Raw genomic sequence first — 16,072 nt, 5'->3', positions numbered from 1 at the left:
GAAGTGCAGAAAATGCCTCCTTCTTTGGAACACAGCTACCTTGTATTCTTCATTTCTTACAGCATGTCTAGTTTCTTTGACTTCATCTGACTTTTGACTACGTGTTTGCCCTTTCCAACCCAAACCTGGTAAGCTCCCTAAGGAGGTTGAGCCTGAAGGAAATTTGAATGACACTTCATGCTGCTTTGTTCAAGGTCTTCCTTTTTGCCAAACTTCCTGCCCATTCTGGGCTCCCGGTATTAGAAGCAAACCTTCAGATGAAGTTTTGTTTTCTGCTGACAGACTAAAAGGTGGTATTTTGGTCAGCTCAGACTACTATAACAGAATAACTACTATAACAGAATAGACTGGGTGGCTTAAACAACAAACATTTATTTCTTGTAGTCCTGGAGGCTGGTTAAGTCCAAGATTAGGATACTAGCAGGTTGAATTCCTGGTGAGATCTCCCTTACAGATGGCCAGCATCTTGCTGTATCCTCTCATGGCAGAAGGAGAGATCACAGTCTCATTGTTTTTGTTTTGTCACGTATCTTTTTATAAGGGCACTAATTATATTCACGAGAGTTCCACCCTCATGACCTAATTACTCACCAAAGGTCTCACCTCTTAATATCATCACACTGGAGATTAGGGCTTCAACATATGAATTTTGGAGGAACACAAACATTTCAGTCCATAGCAACTGGCTATAATTTTATAATTTTATAACTAGCTATAATTTGTTGGATGGGAGTTATTTGCCTTGGGAAGTCAGCCATCAGCTGCAAGACCTCAAGTCATTTTCTTACCCAGAAGAGTCATCAGGCTTTTATATCAATAAAAACCTTCTTCACTGATCCACCTGTTCATGTCTGAATTGTATAGCTTTATACAATTATACCCTTTATAACCCCAGCACAAAATATTTATTACTACTTTATTCAAAAATCAGAAACAAAACAGGATTCTTCTATCTTCCTTTCTTTTATTTAAGCAATGAGATATTTTCTTGTAGTAAGGCTCCATGATATTAAGAAATATTCCAACACATTAAACTTCCAAAATTTAAAAGGCACTGAAATAATATGCAAGTTAATATGCAAGACACATCATTCTCTTTAAAAATTTTAAGCCAAGACATGTGCTTAAAACAGCTTATCTCTATTATTCCTTTCCTTCAGTCTCCTCATCGGAGAATTTAATAAAGATCTGGAATTGAGCAGGATAACAAAAGGAGGAAATTATATGGGAAGAGAAACAATATCAGAAGAGGGAGGGGAAAAGCAAAGCCAAGGGAGAGCAGAATTCCAGTTATTCTTTAATTACCCAGTTAGCCCCTTTAAATGTCTTTTGTAAAATTAAACAAAAAAATCTTTCTTCCTAGGAAAAAAGTGAATTTACAGATAATAATTCCAGCGAACAGGTCCTATATGTTGATCCAGTGGTTACAGAGATAGAAATCTTTCTCCCAGAAGAACACAAACCCACAGACTATAAGATGGAAAAGAATACAGAATCCCTGGAGACCAGAGACAGCCTGCAAAAGTCACTACTCACCAACACTACAGTTGTATATATTCCTGGCCTCAGCCCTGGGTATAAACCCCAGATTTCAACTTTTCTCACTGGGGGAAACCATCTCAGCAAAAATGATGAAACAGCTTCCTCAACTCTCAAACCACCAGCTGATTCCATAGACCTGGGGAAAAATGCCATGTTTAAAAAATATCCTAATTTTGCTTTCCCTGTCTCAAGTATGAATTCGCTAAGCAACACACTATTTCTTGAAGAATTAAGCCTTATTCTGAATCAAGGAGAATGCAGTCCTCTGGACATGCAAAACTCAGTAGAGGGAGAAACTACCATCCTTTTGGAAAATGTTTCACCCAATGAAACTCTTCCAGAACAGACTCTGTTGCCTGATGAATTCGTCTCCTGTTTGGGGATCATGAATGAGGAGTTGCCATCCATTAATTCTTATTTTCCACAAAATATTTTGGAAAACCACTTCAATACAATTTCACTCTTGGAAAAGTAGAGCTGCATAGTCAAAGTTAATATGGGAAAGCTGTCTTGCAATCTAAAGTTGGATCTCCTCCTCAATATAAATTTAATTCTGCCCTATTTTTCAAAATTAGAGAATTAAGATCCAAAGATGGAACATACTTCATACTCACAAAAGGAGCACCAATATTAGGTACACCTTCAAAAAGTATCAACTAAATTCTTTTTATTTTCCTCATTGCAAGGCACAGAATGGATCTCTCCATTACAAGAAGGTTAAATAATAGAAGATATGTGGCAGTGAAATAAATGTTGAAAATACTTCTTAAAAATTGAGATGTCAATGTTTGTTTGCAAGTGAGAAGAAAGTTTAATTTTCATTTTATGGCTTAAAATTTTCTTGAGTAGACAAAAACATAGTCCCCAACAACAAGATAGAAACAAGAATAGAAACAGAGAAGAAATTAATTAGCATGTTTGTTGTATTGTTTCTACTACTTTCCATTCAGGTAGTAGGGATTTGATCTTTCCTTATTTTGATTTTGGACTAATCAGGTTATAAAACAATGAAGTGAGGACATCATGAAACTGCTGTCTTCATTCAAGTTAAGAGTGATGCATTATTGTCCTGTGGTGTAGTTGGTATATTAATTACACTCTGATACAACTGAAATAACAGATGCAATATCAGCAAGGTGTAATTATTTCTTTTCTGATCAACTATGCATTAGATGATGTTGAAATTTGGGGATTCAGAGAAAACGGTCAAGAAAGAATTCTGAAACATCTTTGGTGCAAAAAGGTGGTTTTATTAAAGCACAGGGACAGGACCCATGGGCAGAAAGAGCTGCACTGCAGTTGTGACGGGTGACTGATTGTATACCTTCAAGTTGGGAGGGGGTTAGGGATAGGGTAAGTCTCTAAGGAATTTTGGAAGCAAGGTTTCCAGGACCTTGAGGGAGCTAGCTCTTGTTGGGAAAAGGTCGTTTATTACTGTCTAGTAAAATCTCGGTCATGAGACCCTTCAGATGTATATTAGTGGGCCATATGCCTGGAGGATGACTAATAATGTATATCTACGAGGGGTGGAGATAAAGGAAGTTTCCAAAGGAATTTCTGTATGTTTGAAGTAAACTCATAGGATCCTGGAAGTCGGGATAATGTTAAGCTAAGATTGCCTTTTGCCCTTAGCAAAATATTAACATCTAGGCTGTTGAGTTCCTAGAGGAAGGTCACTCTGCCTATCTCAAGGACTTGTCAATGGGCTGTAAGTTTTAAGAAAACTTAACTATTTTCTTTGCCTTTGTTCCCCACATAATTAGATATATGTCAGAAAAATATTGTTAAAACAGATATTTGTCCAAATCTGGGATGGCAATATTTGCCAAACATGCCATCGTCCCATATCCATATCTCCTGCAGACATCCTGAGCACCACACACCTTTCTGCTAAGCCCTAAGGTGACCTCAGAATCCTCTCAACACAGTGCTTCTGATGGCTACACTCAATAAGGTATGGGACTAGAGATGAACTTTATCTGACAACCAGGTCAATACTGAAAGATAGGTGATCTTAAAATATGAGATGTGTGTTTTAGCTGAGAGATGGTACTCAGCAGACTTCCCTATTCTGATTAATTTTTATGGTCCAGGGAAAAAATTTTCTAACGAGCAGAATACTTTGAAAATAGGGTAGATTACCCACTGAATTTCTCTTTTCTAATCAGTTTCAACAGTAATAATTTATTATTCAGATTAGTTTATTACAACAAATTGAGCAGTTAATGAAAAAAGGACACACACATGTGTGTGTTTAGCACATGGACAACCTATTTCATTTTCTTTTAGCTTTTTTTCTTTTCAAAATAAACAAACAAACAAACAAACAAACTTAAAAGCAGTTTTATTGTTGTTATGCGCCCCCATGAGGAAGATGACCACATACCCTGGTTTATTCTGATTTATGGTCTGCTGCCCCAGTGCTAATTATGACCAGTGTACCCTTTCACTCTTAGAAGCATCCCATTTGGATGATAAATCATATGGCCATTCTATCTATGAAAACTATTTAATATCCAGCATATAAGCAATTTGTCACGATTCACTTCTTTTTTTGTACTTTCTTATTTTATTTAGTATCATTTATTAAAGCCATTTTGCTCCAAAATGGAACATTACTATTCACACTGTAAAAAACCTATCCCTTGCTATGAATTTTTCTGTTTATCCTAAAGTATGTATATATTTGTTGTACTTTACATATTCTGAAAGGAGCATGTTTTAAACCACTAATGAAATGTTAATATTAAATTTCTTGACTTGTAACTGACCATATGCCTTTCCTTTATTCTTCTTTGAAGGGAGAATATAATGAAGAAAAAAGGCAGGTAGTATTTGGGATAGAGATAACAAAGACTGAGACAAATCCCTGATGTTTATCGATATGATAAAGACATCTATTAACATATGATGAGTATTTTCATAGTGTATTTCAGTATAATTGTAATTGGTCACACATCAAAAAATCTTTTGTCAAGCTGAAAGGATTGCAGCACTATTTGATCTGTGTATGCTTCCATTTCAGTAAGTGTCTCCTTTAGAACTTCTTGTCCCCTGGAGTGTGAAGGAGGCTGTTTTCTCTTTCCAGGGTGTCTTTTCCACACCCACATCACTATTCAGCACAGAGAAGATACTTCTAGTTCCATCTTTGCCTTTAGTCATTGTTGGTCCCAACAGACTAAAAACTGAGGCTATACCTATGATGGAGGCAATGTGCCTGCCACTGCCCCAACTCAAGGAAAATTTTAATGGTTTTATCATAATGCAACCTTGGTAAGTGAGCAAGGGTTTTCTTCCAATGGTGCTTTTATTCAACAAGTATTTACTAAAGTATCGAATGCCCCTACAATGTGCAGGGCACTTTGACCAATACAGACGTTAACAAAACAAGTCCCTGCATCCTTGGGACTTATAGTCTAGGGGGAAGAAAACCAGACAATATATGCCCTTTGAGGATCTTACATTTTTTGGGAAGAGGATAACAGTAGGGCTGGAGTCTTGGTCTCTTGTACAAGTTGCCCCTAACCCAAAGCCCCACCACCTCCCCTTTCTTAGCCAGAATCTTCTGTAGATTTTTGGGGGCAAGTGTATCTTTTTATCTTTCCATCTAGCCCTTGGGCTTATTATCAACTTTCTTTCTCTGAGTCTACAATGTTTGTTAATTTGTTGCTTCCTAAATGGAGACGCCATGCTTATTAGTATGGGTGAAGGAGGAGGAAGAAGAGAGAAAGAGGCAGAAAAAAGTCCCTCAAGATACCATTGGAAGGGAAGAAGGGGAGAGAAATACAAAATAAAGCAGATTAATCCTCAGTGATGCTGAAGCAAGATGGAACACCAGTTCCAGACAATACTAAAGCTGATTAAGGGACATCCAATTTCCCCTGCTCTAGTATCCTCCTCACACCCTACCTCCCTTTTCTTTTCTATTTCTTTTAGTATTTATTTATATTTGAGAGAGAGAGAGAGAGAGAGAGAGAGAGAGAGAGAGAGAGAGAGAGAATGAGAGTGACCAGGGGAGAGGCAGAGAGAGAGAGGGAGACACTGAATCTAAAGCAGGCTCCAGGCTCCAAGCTGTCAGCACAGAGCCCAACTCGGGGCCCGAATCCACGAGCTGTAAGAGCATGACCTGAGGTGAAACTGGACACTTAACTGATTGAACCACCCAGGTGCCCTACCTACCTCCCTTTCCTTATACAGAAACAATAAAGGGGGGGGGGGGGGGTACAGATGAAGTACAATTTGGGGGTGTTTTCTTGGTTTATGTGTGTTTTATCATTTTTTTAAATTAGGAATTTGTCTTTACCAGAGTTAGATATAAAATTGATGATATAAAAAGGCTTATGAGTTTTAGCCTGTGATTCTCATATAGTGTGGGTTGCTGTTTGCCCTCCTGGTTCCATCAGAGGGTTTTCCCACCTTTTTTTCTTTTCTTATATTTCAAGCCATCCTCCCTTTGACACAGAGGCAGCACATGACTTTGGCATAGAGCAGAGGTTTTCAAAAATACATTTTAGCAACTGATCCCCTTTCTCCAGATGAAATCTGTTACAGAAGCCAAAAATATAAAATAGGTGAAAGCAAATCTGCTAAAACAGAAGATGAAGATCATTCCTGCACCCCCTGCCCCCGACTCTCCTCTGCAGCAGCCTATGCATGTGGGATGAAAATCTGAGGCGACATTGTCTCTTCCAGACCTGGCGACAGGGTCCTGGCCCTCCTTGAGAAGCTTGTATCTTGGGGTTGTGCCAAACCCTCCAACTCCGGCCACATGACTGCCAACCCTGGTGAAGGGAACCAGAACTCCCTCAAACCTCCCTACTTCCTCAACAGCTGCAGTAAAAAGGAGCTCTCGCTCAGAGATTCTAATAGAGGCAGTACCATATGTAATATTAACTTGGTTCTTTCCAATTACTTCATCATAAATGTTTGGGTTTTGTTCAAGTGTATGCTTTTTTTGTGATCACTAAGAATAAAATACTGTGTTGTGACATAATGAGATTTTATAAACCCAAAGATTGTCAAATTGTGTTGTGGTTTACCTCTTTACAAAGTAATTATACCAACGACAGGAGGTGATGTTTTAATGCGTAATGTTATCCACTTGGTAGACACTATTGATTTAAAATAAAAGAAGTGATTAAAAACAATTTATGAATTTCTCTTGGGTAAAAGCATGAAACCAATATAAAATAATTGGATTCTGATTGTGTGCCACGTTCTTAGAAGCTACAGATAAGGCAATATTACAAGAAACTCCAACAAAGGTTTGATAGAATATTATGTCTCTTTCCCGCTGCTAAAATTAGCACCACTAAATCCCAATTAATGTTTCATGTTAAAACTCCTTAGGCATTTTGCTAATTTCACTTTTCAACTTAATTTATGATAAATTCTCTATATTATATCCAGAATTTCCATCAATTTTGTAAAGACCCATTTCCCTTATGCTTATGTGCAGGAAAACAACTTATTATCAAATTCTCATAAGTAGCATTTAGCAACAAATTAAGAACTTATTCTTAAGGGGTCGATTTTTGTTTGGGGTGATAAAAGGATTCTAGCCTAGCTTCATGAAAAGAAAAAAAAAAACTATACTACACAAATATTAGAAACATAGTTCTTTCCTGTGATCATTGGTTAAAAATTCAAGCAAAATAAAATGCTGTTTCTAACTATACAGGCATACCTAAAATTAGTGACTCTGTCAGAGGACAGGAAGGAAATCATAGTCAAACACTGGAGCCCAAGTGTGAGATACGGAAGTCAATGAACCTGACTGCTTTCTTTCTGTTCATATCCTGCTTGAGAACATTATTACAAGTGAGAGAGAAAGAATACAACAGCGACATTTTTAAAGTTAATTTTTAAGCTACACAGTAACTCATGAAAAAACACGTTAAAAAATCTAATACCAATGTAAATGGAATGAAAAGTGACAGTATCTCTTCACACCCCTGCTTCCCGTGACCCAACCCCTTCATCTAAAGTAGTAACTCTCAATAAGTTAATGTTTTTCTTTCCCATTTTTTTTAACCTAAATGGTTAACATATGGTATTGCTCTGTGACTTGCTATTTTCACTCAGTAATGTATGTTGGAAATCTTCATGGGGTGTTATATATAGCTTTATCTTATTCTTTTCAGCAGTTGAATAGTATTCCATAGAATAAGTGTGTTTTAATATATTTTCCTATTCTGCTAATGGAGATTTATGTTGTTTCCAGTTTTTTGTTTTGTTTTGTTTTACTATTAAACCCATTCATGCAATACATCTTTTTGTGTAGATCTTTACACACACATGAGAATTTGTGGGGAGGGATAGATATACAGACACCTAAATGGACGCAGCAAGAATGGGAATTTGAGATACACCAGAGGAGAAAGAGCGGGGAATGTCGGTAGGTGTGTGGAGTAACAAGGTGGTAAGGAAACAGCACTAGAGAAGCTCCAAAGCGTGCATTGCTAGGTAGTGCAGGACCAGTCTTGTCCACCTAGCAAGCAGCACCGACCCTGAATTCCTATCCTGTTTCTACTTTTGTTTCAATGTTCAGGACTTCCTAGTAAACATGCAAAATTTGATATTCACTGGATACTGAATGATGTGATATTTATCCTAAACGTCTTCTTAAATGAAGTTCGGCACTCATTTTACTTTGGTATTCAATGTAGAAGGTTTATTTTGTCTTGGTTGCCGAAACTGAAAATCACTTGTATTTCATTAAATGAGGAGATTAGGATTTTAAGAAGCTGCCAGCTGCCATGTATTTGCAGGTTCATTTTTCCTATTTTAGTATTCATTGCACATTCCATTCAATGTGCTACTTTGGAGATTGCATTTGATTGAATAGAGGCAGCCTATGCAAAACCCTGTGAGGGACAGGAGGGTAAAGCCCACAGCAATGCACAGAAGCAATTGTAATCCAAAAAAAAAAAGACAAACCAAGAAGTGCTTTGGAAACACATTATATGATAGATTCAACCTATCTTCATCACTTCAATGAAATGTTTGTTTTTTAAAGCCCTCTTTAAAACTCTTGCGGGTTTTTTTTTCCATGCTGGTTTTTGTTTTGTTTTGTTTTGTTTTGTTTTGTTTTACTAAGTAGTGGAAATCTTCATTTAGCAAAAAAATTGCAAAAAAAGCACAGAGAACAACAAATATAACTGCTGTTGCAAATAGGTGGACTGAACTCTCTTATCTTCCCTTTAAGAGCTTGGGTTAACGTCAAACAATCAGGATTTTTGAATTTCAAATCTATCACATGCCAACTGTGTGACCTTGAGCAATCACTGGAGTTTTAGGTGTTCTCGCCCCTCCTATTTTCTAGGACAGAGATACTGACCTTGGTGTACCTTGCTAAAAAAGACTTGATGAGATGGCCCTCTCTGCTTCCTGCAACACTTTCTTTCCTCCAAGAACACCACAAGCCCACGACCTCTTTCTCTGACCATTCACTGTCAGCCTCCTCTTCTGGTTTCCCCTAATGTCTCTGTCACATAAATGTTGGACAGCTCAGGCCTTAGTTTCTCCTTTTGTGATCTCATCAATTCTTGCAGCTTTAATTACTATCTACAGGTCATGAAAACACGGACTCCATGAAACTCCATGAAAACATTAAACTCCAGACTCATTCAAATGTCTATCTGATACATCCATTTGCATGTCCTCATGGCCTGTTATTCCCGTAAGAGATGACCTCCCAAGTCTTCTGTTCTCACAGACATGCCCATCTCAGTAAATAGCATTGCCATTTTTCCAATGCTCACAAGTCTAGGTGTTATTCTTGACTTTGTTTTTGTTCTCACACTTCATGTGCACTTAATCAGGAAATCCTATTCACCCTACCTTCAAAATGTATCCAGAAATTAAATCACTTCTTACCAACTCAACTTGATCACCCTAGTTCAAACCACCATTATCCCTTGCCTGGGTTATTATAAAAGTCTCCTAAGGCCCATCTTCGAAAGCACAACTTTATGTAACTAGATGTTCCTGCTAAAACAACACTCGTCTGTACAAAACCTGCCAACAGCTTTCCATCCCACAAACAACAGGAGTCTAAGTCACTATGGTGACCTATGAGGCCCTATCTGGTTTATCTCTGTCTGTCCCACTGACCACCTAGTAAGTTCTTCAGGGCCTTTGCTGTTGCTATTCCTTCTTCCTGGAATGCTCTTCCCCAAGGCTATTGCATTGCTTACTAACACACTACCTTTAAGCCTTCCCTGGTCACTCCATCTAAAATGGCAACCCCTCTCTCCTCCCTCATAATTCCTACTCTCCTCATCTACTTTTCCTTCATTATAGCACTCACCAGCATCTAAAATCAAGTATGCCACATATTTCATACATTAATCTCTTCACTGTCACTTCCTACAATGTAAGATCCAGGAGGGCAGGAATTTCATCTGTTTTCTTTCCCCATAAATCTTGTGGGGTGTTGTTTGTTTGTTTGTTTGTTTGTTTTAGAGAGAGAGCGTGAGTTTGAGCAGGGGAGAAGGGCGGGGTGGGGGGGGTGGGTAGAGAGAGAGAGACAGAGACAGAATGACAGAAAATCTTAAGCAGCCTCCATGCTTACCATGGAGCCTGATGTGGGGCTCAATCCCATGACTCTGGGATCATGACTTGAGCTGAAATCAAGAGTGGAACACTCAACGAACTGATCCACCAAAGCTCCCCTTTCCCCATAAATCTGTAATGCTTAGAACAGTGCCTGCCACATAGTAGGTGCTCAACAAACGTTTGTTAAAAGAAAGAATAAATAATAAACAATAGCCCAATCTATTAATTTCACCTGCTTCACATGAGAAGGAAATCAAAACGATGTGAAGGCATCCAAGAACTCTCAGACTTCAATGTGTTTTCTGAGGCTCTTCCATAATTCTACTGTATTATCACCATCATTGTTGCTTCTCTCTAAACTGCCACTGTGTCATTGATGAGAAGGCAATAACACAAGGTAACATAAGCATTTTTCTTTTTGACTGTGCAGTTTTCTTTTATTCTTTAGATCATTTCAACATGACAGTTTTTTCAACCACCTTTTTTACTTTTGACCAAAACTTTTATTTCAAAGAGATGCATGGGGCAGAGTTAACAACAACTCAGTGTGCAAACAAGACCTTTCATTTCTTCAGGAGGAAATATTTCTCGCCACCACACTAATTAGATAGCTCTCTGGCTGATAATCTAGGCCAGATAAATTGTGTGATGTATTGAAGAAAATGAACAAACAGGAGTATTCACTTTACAAAACATTAATTAAATAGCTTACTAATAAAAAAAAAAACACAGCTAAATTCTGAAAGACTGGGCATTCTCCTAGTTGGTAGGAACTTTGGCTTAAGGAAATATCACTAAATTCTACCTGAAATAGTCGAGTAGAGATAATGCATAGAATGTACTTATTCATTATTTGTTGTTGCAAATGCCATCTAATTTTGCTTCAATCTAGAAAACCTTCATCTTCTAAATGAAGCTGTGGTTTGGCTTGGTGATTTGGGCAGGGGCAATTCATACTCTCCTGACTCCTAGTCCAGGGTCCTTTCACAACCTACACCAAATTGGCTGTTTAGAAATGGACCAGTGGTTCTCACTTACCTAAATATTAGAATCATCTGGAGAACTTAAAAAAAAAACCCAAACTGCCAAAGCCTGATCACTACTGCCAGCCACATTGATAACTTTTTTTAAAAGGTTCATCAGGGGTATTTTATGCACTTCCAGGGTTGAGAACTATCCACCTAATTGTTCCTCCGTGTACAAAGAAACTTTTTGCCTTTGTCCATTACCATATAGCAGCAATTCTCCCTCCACCTCTTCTTCTCAGAGACAATAGATGTGCACCTCACTACACCGCATCTACAAAAGTGCTTTCACCCATCCTCTCCTTAGTTCCATAAAACAAAAGAGGTACACCTTTCTCTGTCAGGCTAATCTCTCTACCTGGCACTGGACTCTTCCCCTCATCTTGTGCCTCTTTAGGGACTGGCTGTAGTTATCTGTTTATATATCATATTCATCTTGTTCCCATTTACCAGTTTCTGTGTCATAGTAAACGTGGTAGAGACTTCTAAAAGTCTATTCATTATCCATTCTCACATTCTTACTAACAGAACCTCTCTATTGGTGAAGCAACAATGCATCCCACTAAAAGACACATTTTCTAGTCTCCTTTGCCACTAGGTGTGGCCATGTGACTCAGTTCTGTTCAACAAAATACAAATAGAAGCTGTTAGAAGGGTTTCCAGGAAGCTTTTTAAAAGGAGAGGCAGACAAATAGATAAATCTTTTCCCCTCACCCTCCTTCTTTTTCCTTCCTGACTGGAAAACAGACATGATAGCTAGAGCTCCAGCAGCCATCTAGAACCATAAGGTTTCCTGGAGATGAAAGCCATGTGCTGAGGATAGTGGAGCAAAAAGATGGAAGAAGGCCGTGTCCCGGATGATCTTGAGGAGCTATCCTAGAGCACTTATCTCTACTTTTCGATGAGACTAATGCTTTTAAATCATTATTATTGGTGATCCTGCCATCTGCATCTGAATTAATCACAATGGATGAAATAGGCAATCACAAGCTATTTTTTCAAAGAATGGATGGAGTATGCCTCTATGGTGATCATATTGTCTCCCAAGTTCCCCTTTTCTGGGAACACCCCTCCACGTGTTCCTTCAGTGTCATCCTGCTCAGCTGGCTGCAGTTGATGGGTGTGAGGTATCCTCATCCAAGGTGGGCCAAAGGTCTGTTCCAGGACTTGTCTCTGGTCATAACAATTGGGATGGAGGTGCACACCTGACCTAAGCTGGACCCGTTAAAGGCTCTCCTTAGGAGTTTTGGAAAAACAGAGACTCTCCAGTGACAGAATTTTAGATGCAAAGTTCAGAAGCTGTTGTCAGTCATGTTCTCCACCATGTGGCCAGAATAAAAGAAGTATGGTCCACAGACATAGAGCAAGAAGAATAAACCAATGAACAGAAAAGGGCAAAGAGGAGAGATGGAATGAGAACCTAAATGCATCTGAATCCCTGTTTTTTTTTAATGTCTATTTATTTATTTTGCGAGAGAGGGAGAGAGAAAGGCAGAGAGAGAATCCCAAGTAGGCTCCACACTGTCAGCGCAGAGCCCAAAGAAGGGCTTGATCTCACGAACCTTGAGATTATGACCTGAGCTGAAATCAAGAGTCAGACACCTAACCAACTGAGCCACCCAGGTGTCCCATGATTCCCTGGTTTAAATTGTTAGTAAGGTTCAATCACCTTAATGACTTATACAGTATATGAGAAACTTTTATCATAGTCTTTTTTTTGCTTAAGCTTTTTAGAGTTGTATTCCCATTATTTACGATTGAGAATCCTATTATGATCCTCTAGAATTAAAAAGAAAAATAAAAAAGCTTTGTATTTTGCTCCTAGAATCTATATCATTTTCTTTCAATAATGATTAGCAATGATGGTGTTTGTTTTATCCTGTATACTAATTTACCTGATATTGAATAGAAACTACCTCACAAAGATATAATTAATGTTATTTCCAGTAAATTGTTCCTGGAGTTAAATCTCAAGCCATCCTCACTATGTCTCCCTAAATCAATTTCTTTGCAATCACAGACAGAAGAATTGGTGATAAATGTAATTCAACTTAAAGAAAATATAGACTTAAAAAGCCTATGAAGGTCTACTGACTGCATTACCAACTCATTGCAGATTCTATTTGAAAGACTAAAGTTGAAATCAAGTTCTAATGTTTTTATTTTTATAAATGTTTATAATTGTCTTCTTTCCACCTCAACAATTATGCTTGGATAAAGATATTGCACATTCTCTGAGAAGAAGAAAATTGCTTTAAATTACATGACTGAGTTTCAGAATGTGAGTAAAGTGTGGCTAACCAAAATGTTCAAGTGAACAGATGCAAGTTTCCTTTTCTGTGCCTACATAAACAAAAATCTTTTGCACGGAACCATGTTTTATGTGGTATAACATGTAAAAGAGAAAGCACTTTATCTGTGTTTGCACGGGAATCAGGTAACTTTGTCATAAACTGGGGGAGAAATGACTTAAGTGTCACCTCCCACATCTCCTGGTGTGAACAGACTTAAGGGCTATTAGCTGCCATAACCATTAAACACATAAACTTGACAAACTAAATCTCAGTGCACAAATTGAAAAAAAAAAAAAAAAGCATCTGCTATGAATGAGTTTCACAAATTCATACCGGGCTCTTCCCATATATTATTTCACTTCCCAATAACTTCACAGCTGAGGAGACTGAGTCACAGAGATGCTGCATCTCTTACCTAGCTTCTGAACATGGGTCACTTCATTCCCACCAGGTGCCTCATTTAGCACTGTGTGCCCTACTCTGAATTCAAGGTAAGGGAGTTGCTGTTTAAATTGCTTCTTTAATATTTCCCATGCAAGGCTGGAATCTTCTTCTTGGTAATAATAATGTGTAAAGCACCAAAAATACAGCAGTTATACCAAGAATATATTAAAGCAGCAGGTATGTGTAATAGAAAAATTACAAAATGCACACCTGTAAAATATTTTCAGATCTAAGTCATAATAATTATTTAAAATCTAGACTTGGGGCACCAAACTATCTCAGTTGGTGAAGCATATGACTCTTGATCTTGGGGTTCCAAGTTCAAGCTTCATGTTGGATATAGAGAGTACTTAAAAATAAAACCCAAATTAATTAATTAAAAAAATGAAATCTAGGTCAGACCACCAAATGTATCACATGATCCTGAATTGAATCTTACACCAAGGGCAAGTAAGAGGAGAGATTTGATATCAAGATTATTATTAGAACATTCAACAAAATCTTAATATGAGTGTAGATTATTTTTAGATTGTTGTATCAATGTTAAATTTCCTGCATTTGATACCTGTAATGTGAATACTTAAAAATGTATCTTTATCTATACAAAAAGCACTTTGGAGTATAACTAAAAGGTCCATAATATATGTAAGCAACCTCTCTTAGATGGCTTAGTAAAATAATTATATCCAACAAGCTTCCGGTTATGGAATGAACAAATCGTGGGAATAAAAGGTACAGCATAGTAGTCAATGATGTTGTGATAGCGTTGTATGGTGATACATGTAGCTACACTTGTGGTGAGCACAGCACAATGTACAGAGAAGTTGAATTATTATATTGTATTCCTGAAACTAATGTAACATTCTGGGTCAACTATATTCAGATAATTTTTTTTTTTGGAAGAGAGAAATTGTATCAAGAGAAAAAGCAGAGGGGAAGGAGAAAGGGAGAAAAAGTGACAAAATGTTTTAAAATAATCTGGTAAAAGTTATATAGGAATTCTTCATATGTATTGCTTTCATGATTTTTCTGTAAGTTTGAAATTATATCAAAATAATAAGGTTAATTAAAAAGGAACACTAGCTTTAGACCTAGAGTTCTGGGCACAGGCTCAGGTTTCCCATTACCCGTGTGAGTGACATCTGTCCTTTCACAACACCTCTCTGGACCATGTAAAACACAAAAGTTCTGTTTTAAATGTGAATTGTCATCCCATTATAGGAAACAGCTCAGCCACTCCCTTACACTGGGTAGTTCTGACTTTTTCACTATTACTAACAGTGTTGCAGCTGCATATACATGGTTCTTTGGGCTCAGGTACAAGCTTATCCTAGAGTTAATCCACATGTATCAACTGGGATAAACTCAAGAGTATAAGACTGAGTGAAAAAAAAAAGCACACTGCAAAAGGATCCATTAATATGATTGCATTTATAAAAATGTTCAGACTTTAAAATATATCATAAAAATATACAAACATACACTGGGTTGATATATGCCAACTTCACCAGGCAGCTTACCTAGAGGGGAGGACAAAGGAAGTGAAAGTAATGGGGATTTAGTTGTGTCTATAATATTTTATTTCTCAGAGACAGAGAGAGAAAGAGGAGAGAGAGGGAGAGAGGGGGGAGAGGAAAGGAAGGAGGGACAAAGAGAAAGAGAGAGATAGACAGAGGGAGACAGAGTGTAATAAAAGGATTCAGCTAAAGAACTTCTCAGTCCCTTCCAACTCTAATGATCTATATTCAAGTTAGATTTGTTACCTTAACAAACATTATAAACTTTAGTCTCCTTATGAGTGTATGCAGACTTAACATAATTCAATGGGCACATATTGAGAAAATACTTCATTCAAGGCATTGAGCTACCTACCAGGTAGTGAGAGATAAATAAAACTTGGTTTGGAATTCTTTGAAGGAAAAAGGACTCTGACATTGTATTAAATGTTGGTTAATCATTTCCTTGAGATAATGGAACATAAGCTATAACTAAAGGAGAAAATGAATGGGGGTGGGGGTGCAGGGGTAGGGCAGGTTTGGTTGGAAAAATGCTTTTAGCCACGTATTCCTGATGTAAAAACAGGAGCTTTTCATTCTCAGCATTGTTGGCTCAGTGAACTGCCCAAGGAAGTTACAGCCCAGAAGGAAAACATGTTATTACACATTGAAATTGGTCTTGCATTAATAGCTACAATGTTCTGAAATAGCA

The 16,072-nt window shown here is 37.6% G+C and overlaps 1 protein-coding gene across 1 annotated transcript in view; it reads left to right on the top strand.

Annotated features, from left to right (window-relative positions):
* Positions 1-6,374, top strand: part of IL23R (interleukin 23 receptor) — a 61,837-nt gene extending 55,463 nt beyond the window's left edge. Inside the window, exon 11 of the mRNA XM_058717031.1 lies at positions 1,364-6,374. Coding sequence (XP_058573014.1) covers positions 1,364-2,017 — 654 coding nt within the window. The 3' untranslated portion in view covers positions 2,018-6,374. The remainder of the gene's footprint in view (positions 1-1,363) is intronic.
* The last annotated feature ends 9,698 nt before the right edge of the window (positions 6,375-16,072 follow it).

This window comes from Neofelis nebulosa, chromosome 2 (genome assembly GCF_028018385.1).
Source record: "Neofelis nebulosa isolate mNeoNeb1 chromosome 2, mNeoNeb1.pri, whole genome shotgun sequence".
Taxonomy (NCBI): domain Eukaryota; kingdom Metazoa; phylum Chordata; class Mammalia; order Carnivora; family Felidae; genus Neofelis; species Neofelis nebulosa.
Note: the sequence above shows the minus strand (reverse complement) of the source record. Positions and strands in the feature narration are given on the sequence as shown.